This window comes from Geospiza fortis, unplaced genomic scaffold, assembly GCF_000277835.1.
Source record: "Geospiza fortis unplaced genomic scaffold, GeoFor_1.0 scaffold242, whole genome shotgun sequence".
Classification (NCBI taxonomy): domain Eukaryota; kingdom Metazoa; phylum Chordata; class Aves; order Passeriformes; family Thraupidae; genus Geospiza; species Geospiza fortis.
In genome coordinates, this window is record NW_005054574.1 from 592,736 (window position 1) to 601,654 (window position 8,919).

Below are 8,919 nucleotides of genomic sequence, written 5' to 3' on the forward strand. Positions count from 1 at the left end.
AGGGGCTGTGGGCACGGAGGGCAGCACCGCCCCTGCTCCGGGCCCCGGCACGGCACCGCGCCGGGCACGGGGCGGAGGGAGGCCGCCCTGCCCAGCATGCCCGGCCCGGTCCCGTTTAACATCCTCTGTCCTCCTCTGCTTTTTCTTTATGGTTAAGCACACTGAAAGGCAGCAGACTGGCAGGTTTATTAACATAACCAACCTCTATCTGCAGGACAGCTGTTACACACGTAGAAACCGCTCAGACCACACACACGGCTCGGTTGGATGAATGGGCAGAGCCCAATAAAATGATGTTTGATAAATCCAAGTGTCGAATCCTGCATTTTGGCCACAGTAATCCCCTGCAACGCCATAGGCTGGGGACAGTGTGGATGGACAGTACCCAGGCAGAATGGGACCTGGGGGTACTGGTCAATAGCCGACTGAACACGAGCCAGCAGTGTGCCCTGGTGGCCAAGAAGGCCAACGGTATGTTGGCCTGTATCAGGAATAGTGTGGCCAGCAGGAACAGGGAGGTCATTCTTCCCCTGTACTCGGCACTGCTGAGGCCACACCTTGAGTGCTGTGTCCAGTTCTGGGCCCCTCAGTTTGGGAAGGACATTGAAACCTTTGAGCGCATCCAGAGAAGGCAACGAGGCTGGTGAGGGGCTTGGAGCACAAGCCCTGTGAGGAATGACTGAGGGAGCTGGGGGTGTTTAGCCTGGAGAAAAGGAGACTCAGGGGTGACCTTATCACTCTATACAGCTGAGAGGCGTCCTCTCTACCTCAAAGGTGGGTGTAATCAGGTGATGGTTAGTCTATTTCTCCAGGCAGCAACTGACATAACCATAGAACACAGTCTTAGGTTGTGTCAAGGGAAATACACGTTGGATATTGCAGAAATCCGCGGCTCTCTGGGTTTTATATAAGACCGACCCGGCTAACTCGAACCCTCAGCCCACATGGACTGCATAGACGACGTAGGAGACGAGAAGCGCTCTTCCCCACGCGGGAGGGAGTATCCTATTTATTGGCTTGGGCAAGGACACCTCTCGAAACGCAGACCACCCGGGCAGGAAAGAGACCGACACGCCCCCTGCAGTGCCGTTTTATACCCCAAGAGGGACGGGGAAAGAGGACCGCGGCCAATGGGATAGCATTAGGGCGGGGCGAGGGGAGGGGCCACCCGTGGGGCGGACCACCAGGGCATGTATAACGGAGAGGGGGGTGTGTGGGAGAGACCATGTGAAAGGGAGGGGGAATAAACCATCCATGTGACCTGACATACCCAGTAAAATTTTCCCATCATCCAGTGCAAACAACAACTAAATAAACTATTTAGTGAAATACAACAGAATATTAGGAAAAAGTTTTTTACAGAAAGAGTTATAAAGTACTGGAATTGTCTGCCTGGGGAGGTGGTGGAGTTACCATTCCTGGCTGTGTTTAAAAAAAGACTGGATGTGGCACTCGGTGCCATGGTTTACTTCAGCCGTTAGGGTATGGGTTGCATTCGATGATCTTGAAGGTCTCTTCCAGCCTAGTGATTCTGTGATTCTGTCTGTGATGCCGCACAGAGCCGGCCACGGCGGCGTTGGAAGCGATGGGCAGACAGGACACGGTGCCAGGGCACAGCCACAGCCAGAGCCTGGTGCCGCGGAGCGCCAACCGCGCCGCTCTCCCAATCGATTGTGTTCGTGAAACACAGAACCAACTGAGCTCGCGAGCCCGGGCAATGAGCGGGCGGGAGGGGCGGGCACGGCCCCTGGGGGACGCGGCCCCGGCGGTGGCCGAAAGGTGCCCGTGGTGTGGGACAGCACCCCGGCTTGGGCTCTACAAGGGGGATGGCCGGTTAACCTCAGTTTTACCTCGTTGTACGAAGAGACACTTGGAACACCTAGCGTCCGAGGTTTGGCGCCGGTTTACAATGCTGTAAGGCCATTACAAACCACCGGTCGCGTTCCTTCCGCACATATCGGCAATAAACCCCGGAAAACAGATACCCCCTGAGTCTGAGAAATCATAGGATAAAAACTCTGCAGTGTGATGTATAAAGTCACTACACTGAGGCTCTTCCGTCTCTTTCTTCACAGTTCCGTCCCATCCATTGATGGTTTTCAGAAAAGGAAATTAATGGCAATACTTTGTGTCACATTTTCGATGAACACTAAGGTTCTAAAACTCTGGTTTTGCCCCAAGCACTTTTACATCCTACCATTTCATTCCCTACAACTAAGCAGAGCTTAGGAAATCATAATCACTTACCTGCCTCTATGGTGACAGAACTTTGTGTTTGTACTTAACCTGTCTGGAGCCTGCAATTGTGAAATAAATACTGGTTACAAATGGGGATTTTACAACTAATTTTGAAAATAAGGAGTTGCCCTGGGTCAGAGTATTTTGGGACAGAAGCTGGAAGACAACTGTAACAGGGTAATGAAGTTTGCTAGTGAAGGGATTGACACAATGATCTTTTATAACTGATACCAAAAATCTTTATTTTGCACAAGCACAGCATATTTTAGCTTATTCTTTCTACTAATTTCAAAATGAGTCACAAGTAATACGCAGCATACAGATGACCAGTAACCTTAAAGTCAGATTCTTACTAAATTCACATGTAAATCTAAAAAGTATATGCTTTTATTTTTTTATTGCTATGTTACTTGGTCTCAACTATGAAAATCAATTCACTTTAGAGTAAAATAAAGTAGGAAATTCCTGGTTTCCTTATAGATGGCTGAATCAGAATCTCAGGAAGGAAACTATTATAACAGGGAAAAGATGGTGGAGAACGTTGAAACAGACATGGAGGAACTTCTGGAGGAAATGGAAAAACTAACAGGTACAGGCCTTTTATTAGGAATTATATGGATTTTTGTACTAAAGACACTGAAGATTTATTTTTATATTTATTCTGTAAACTTCTGTGTGATAGAAATGTAATTAATCAATCACCATCAACTAATGCCCTCGTGTTCTTAATTGTGAAAAAGCATGCAAATAATTTAGGTGGTTCAGATGGCTCAGAATTAAAAATCAATAGGTGATGATGCATGCTTAGTTCAGAGTGTTGGTTAAAAAACAGAAATATTACTAAGATGTTTAATGTGCAATTGTTAAAATATAGTCTATAAAATGAGACTTAATTCTAAAAAATGGATACATATCACCTCTCAGATCAGTGTACTATTGTGAATTCTTGATAAAATAAAAGGGGAAGTAAGTAAGTTTACATTAGTACATAAGTGCTAAAACTATTTGCTCAGCTTTATCAGATACTCATTGTTTCAAAATCAATTCCATTATTTAAGGTACTGATTGTTTCAAGATCAATTTCATTACTTAAATTGTCCTTAAAATATTTCATCTCTGCTGCAATCTCCTTGATCTTATTCTTCCTCACCTAACACAAGCTGTAACCAGTCTGGTAGGAGGACTCCTTATATAATATTCATATATTTTAAAACACTCTCTTGACCCTTTCCATTTGATTACCTGTTTTGTTGTCATTTTTAGGGGAAGTGCCCATCCTTGTTTCATAATTTACATCAGTGTACTTTCATTATGAACTATTTTGAGACATTTATAAAGAAGTAATACTGAACAGTCTGTTTAATCTAGTATTACTGTAGGCAGTTTCCGTTTTATTTTCCAGCCTTCTCTGAGATCCGAACTGATAATAATTCAATTTTATTAATTGAATTCGCTTACTGAATTTATTTATTGAATCAGTCATTGCTTTTTCCTGGCCAGAAAATAGTAATACGTGTTGCGTTTGCAGTGGATGCAGCCTGGATGGCTTACAACTACACGGCCATCCAGACCAACTCAGACCTGTTCAAAGCCATGCAGCACTCGGAAGATGTCTTCCTGATGTGCAAAGAGCAGATGGAGAAGAAATGGCAAGAGGTGCTACTGGAATCTAGAGGTGAAGGGGAAAAAAAGGAATAAATTGAACTTGGTCATGCTGCCAGAATGACATTCCTTGGAAAATCTCTTAAGTCCTTTTTTCTCCCAGCTGTGGAGGTTTCACAGGCACTGTGGGAAATGGGCTTTCTTCTTGCTAAGAACTACTTATTTATGAATGTCTGTGGAATTATTTTAATGAGATTGCACATATAGCTTCATATAGTTGAGGGTAAAAGGCAGCACTGTGTGCATTTGCATAATGCCCATCAGTAATTCCTGTAGAGTTTGCACACACAATTGACACACCCTCTAACCTTTCCCCTGAAAGATCATACTCCATGGTCAGCATAACTGGAATTCTTAGAAACCTGAACAAACTGGGGGAATGGGGAGCAGGGCTGCTGTAGAGCACCAGCCTCATGGCATTGCACTAGCCCATGCCTTTCAAAGAAAACTGAAGAATTGCTTACTTTCCCAAATGAAACACAGGTTAAATTTTAGATCTGCAGATAGATTTAGACGGTTTTATTTAGTATTATCATCTAGGTGTTCAATTATATAGTTTTATTATTTAGATAGACCATCTATAGTTGTTGCATCTTCTTCCATTAGATTTTTAACCATTTATTTGAACTGATTTCCCCAGAAATATTGTTCCTCTCAAACCCTCTGAAGGTGGCATGAAATAAATTTTTTTTTACCATTATAGACTGCAGTGAGTGTGGTGGCATTGCTGCAGAAAATAGTAATCATGTTATAAAACATGCTTTTCTCCATACATTCTTACTGTAAAATATTAGAAAAGGACTAAAAAATTTCTTCTTTAGTCAGGATGTGGATTAAGAGCAGCACCTCATGGTTTGTGGTTTTACATAAATGAGTAATTTATCAGAGATGGAATTCACTGCAATAAGTTTGTAGGATCTTCCCTTTTATTAAAATCAGTCTCTTAACTAGAAAGTAATCACCATGCAGCGAGAGCACCTCCATCTCCTCTGAAGAGGTAATGATTTAAATCACATCTAAGTAATCCCTGAAAGTTTGCCAATGTTTAGGCTGTGTATTTCTTTGAGATTGGTTGATCTAAATTCAGACAAAATGTTTATCCACTGAAGTAAAAAATATGCAGGCAATTTAACTTTGGGTGTTTGGTTTTTTTTTAATACCAAGTATTTCTAGAGATACAAATGGTAAGAACAAACTTTGAACTCTACACTTGACTTTCCCATGGGTAGGTGTTCACTTCTTCCCAAGATTTTCTTTGCAGTTATGTGATGATTACAAGAGGAAAGTTAGGGATAGACAGCAGTGCTTATTCCTAGAAAAACTATACAGCAAGATATTTATATTTTTACTTTGCTATTTTTATCCTTTATTTATTTACTGGGTTATTACTCACCATCTACCCTATTTCAGCCCCCCTCAAGCTTGCAGCAGAACCCAGATAGCCCAAATTGCAACACCTGTATTTTTTGTCACAGGGGTGTGTCCATGAATTTTCAGAAAAAAATTAAGTGGAGTAACAGCCCCATCAAGTGCTCACATAACTGTACCAGTGAACTAGATTGCTGACATCTCTTAACTCCCCAGCACCCATTTTCTGTGATGAGAAGTGTCAGCAGTTGTGTGGGGTGTAACACTGCAATGCTTTAACCATTCATGACACAGCAAAATTTACTGATCTTAGTTATGCACTGCACTTGCTGGCAGGTCAAGAGGCTGATGTCCAAGAGTAACCTATCCAAGAGCCATCAAGTGGAGCCATAAATATTCTCAATACTCTGCTTTAGAGTATTGAGAATATTTTAGAGTATTGTTTCCATTAACAGTTTCTTACCAAGAAACAGATGAGACTTACACAAAGTCTCCTGTATAATTCTGATTGAAATTCTTCTGGTTCAAACTGTGCCCTTCTTTCCAGTGTAAAACAACTGAAAGAGTGCTGAAATGAGAACATTTCACACTCAGGCATCTCGACCTTGTCAGAACATGTCCTAGAGCTCTGTTTAGAATATTTATTTCATTTACTACTACTGCCCTCCAGTTCTTTATTATAGCCAAAATTACCTCAGAAAGGCTCAAGAATCCATATGAGCTGTTTTACCTTTTAGCATATTTTCAAAATTTCAGTCCACATTCTTGCAGCAATTTTTCCTGAAATTGAATCTGTAACAGATTTATTATATATATATAATATATATATAATTATATGTAAATATATCTTTTTACACACACTATTAAAATAATGATCTTTTTTTCTGAAGAACTGTATCACATAGGCACTACTGGCATGAAAATGGCAGTGTATAATTGATTAATTCTATGGACCTTTGTGGTCCTACTCAAGTCACCATTTACAAGTCAAAACTTAGAGCCAAACATTGAAGAATAATGTATTTTGACACTAGTCAGAAAATATAATGAAGCTCTGAGTCTTTTCTATCACATTTTAAAACCTTAAGATATTAATTACTCATCTCATCAGCTGGTGGTACTAAGTCATCAAGATCTATTTTCTGCTCAGTGCATCACTGTCCTGCTCTAGGACTCAAAATTCAGTCATAGCAGCCTTGCTCCATTATTGCAAACAGCACAAAACAGAAAGTTTAAGCTACCACTTATTTGACATGGCCTCCAAAATCTTCTCATCCCATTTACACCTGTGGAAGGATCCCACTGCCACTTGGCTCCAGCAGATGATTTTCCTTACAGCTCTGAGGACTTCAGAGCATGGACTCTCTCTACAGATTCTCTACAGAACCACAGCAGCGCTGAAGGCTCATTGGTTCTCCAAAAAGCCAAACCACCAGAAAGCAGAATGATGTCTAAGGCCATGGCTTTGAACTCAGGATCTGCAAAGAGACTCTGTAAAAAATCCACAACAAGTAACAGACATCCACAGCTGATTTCATAGGCCTCATAGCAAACTATGTAGCACAGGCTTTATTTCCAGAGCTTTTTCCAACAGAAAGTGTTTCACTTCCAAGGCACTTGTTGTACCTGTGTAGTTCTCCCATGGCAGCAGCACTGTCTGAGACAGAAGCTTACAGTACACCTATCTCTCTCACCAGGCGGTGAATGCCTTGTATGGCAATTATGTTCAAATGAAACCACGCACAAAGAAAGGCCTACAGAACTGTCTTCTTCCTTTCTTTATCCTCCTCAGAAGTTCACAAGCCACAGGGAATGTCTTTGCAGCACATTAGCTACTCTGCAAATTCAAAATCCATGGAGTTAAATGTCTTTTTTTAAAAAATCACACCAACACAACAAAACTAAGCTCTCATCTGATATTCTGCTTGAAGCAAATAACCCATAGCCTTATTTACAGCACAAGCACCAGCTGCCAAGAGAAATGACCCTCATTATTGAGCACCAGGTTTATATTTTTTTTCTGGCAAATTCAGCTAACAAGAGCATAAGAGGCCTAGTAAAGGAACAACTTATGTACAGCCCAAGACATCTAAGATGTAATTTCAGTAAGTGCTTTAAACTTTGCTAGAGTTAAGCTTACATTTTCATAACCAGGGAACTGAGGGATGAAGTAGGTTACACTGGCTTCTCTTTTATGCAAACATTCTTACTAGAGGCAGGACAGAAATAACAAATGGAACTCAATGCTAGGACATTACTTGCATCTCTCCCTCACTTTCTCCATTCCTTAAAAAAAAAAAAACCAAAAAAAACCCCACAAAGGCTAGTTAGGTACTTTTGTTAACCGGATTCAATCTGACCTACATTTTGCAGTATTTAAGAAAATTCTCTTTAGCCTATCAAATCTCTCAAGGAAAAACACCTATTGAAGGCAGTTATAGTAGTTTTTATGACAAGTTCTGCAGTAACATTTCAGTATTTATGAATTGTTGCGGTGTGACCACTATTCTGTTCTTAAATAGGTTCTGTGTAAGTTTATTATTCAAGTTGTATTTTAATGTTCATTTTATGTTTAGTTGGTATGTTCTGTATCCCCGTGCTGTGATTACAATGGTTCTGCGTAGGGTTCCTTCCCACCTTTCCCCTCACAGTTGACTGTCAATCCTCTATCCCCTCCCTGGTTGTCTTGGCAACTCCCGCTATTCCCTATGTCTATCATTTGTCCCCTCCTTTGTTACTATGGTTTCTTTTTATCCCCTCCTGTGTTTCCCCAGCAACCGCTCTGTCCATCACTCTCTGCCCACACCCTCACCCTAGAACCTTCCACCCAGGGCAGGGAGCGATTGGAGCAGAAATTGTTTCCCCTCCCCAACTGATTTCCCATTTGTCTTTAAGTTATGTCAATCATTATTCTTTGTACTATGATTTGCTGGAGGGTAGGTGACTCCTCCCTTCTGGGATCCTTTAAAACTTTGTGTAATCCCTGCCCCCGAGCGTAGTTGCCTGCAGCCTTCCTCCCTCCCTAATAAAATCCTTTTCCTGCTGCGGACAACTGTCTTGCTTCTGAATCTTTCCTGTGCGGTCACTGGAGTCTTTTCCTGCTCGCCAGCCAAGGGCAAAGCCTCTCTACCTCCGCCGTAGAGAGGTCGCTCTAGGCAGCAGCACGCCGGAGCCTGCCTCCTGCTTGGAGCCACTGCTCCGTGACAACACTGCTGCCCCGCCAGGCTGCTAGCATGTGTTGGAGCTAGCCGGAGCTCAAGGATCTGCACACCAGCAATGAATATCTTGCATCTCCTTATTATGATGAAATTATCAACCTCTGCCCAGTATGCCTGCACATTTAGTTTGGAGCAAAATTTAAGCCTAAAAAAATTTATCCTGCTTAAGAATTTAAAGTACCATTACTTATATTTTCCTCATCTTACTGCATTTTATTTTGTGTCAAAACAGATGTATTTTTTCATCTTCCAAGTGAAGATTTTTTCCTCAACCAAGCCTATGGCTTTCACTTCACAACCATTAAAAGGTTCCTAATCCCTTGCAATTCAGGCAGCTATAAGCTTTGCAGGTCAGGCACCACTCAGCCTCTTCCCACTCTCCTTGTCCCCAAGGCAAAGGCAATAGGGTGCAAGGGCCCTTCCTCACCTTCCC

General features: G+C 42.1%; 1 protein-coding gene across 1 annotated transcript; it reads left to right on the top strand.

Moving 5' to 3' along the window:
- The first annotated feature begins 1,865 nt into the window (after positions 1-1,865).
- SYCE3 (synaptonemal complex central element protein 3) lies at positions 1,866-3,936 on the top strand. Its single transcript, XM_005429775.3, has 3 exons — positions 1,866-1,914; positions 2,719-2,827; positions 3,767-3,936. Exons 2-3 carry the CDS (start codon positions 2,719-2,721, stop codon positions 3,934-3,936), a joined length of 279 nt encoding a protein of 92 aa, XP_005429832.1. The 5' UTR covers positions 1,866-1,914.
- Positions 3,937-8,919: the final 4,983 nt, after the last annotated feature.

Excerpts from the sequence above, each read along its gene's own strand:
- SYCE3 (XM_005429775.3), top strand. The coding sequence starts at position 2,719 with ATGGCTGAATCAGAATCTCAGGAAGGAAACTATTATAACAGGGAAAAG. Across the intron at positions 2,828-3,766 it reads GGAAATGGAAAAACTAACAG|TGGATGCAGCCTGGATGGCT; the intron begins GTACAGGCCTTT and ends TTGCGTTTGCAG.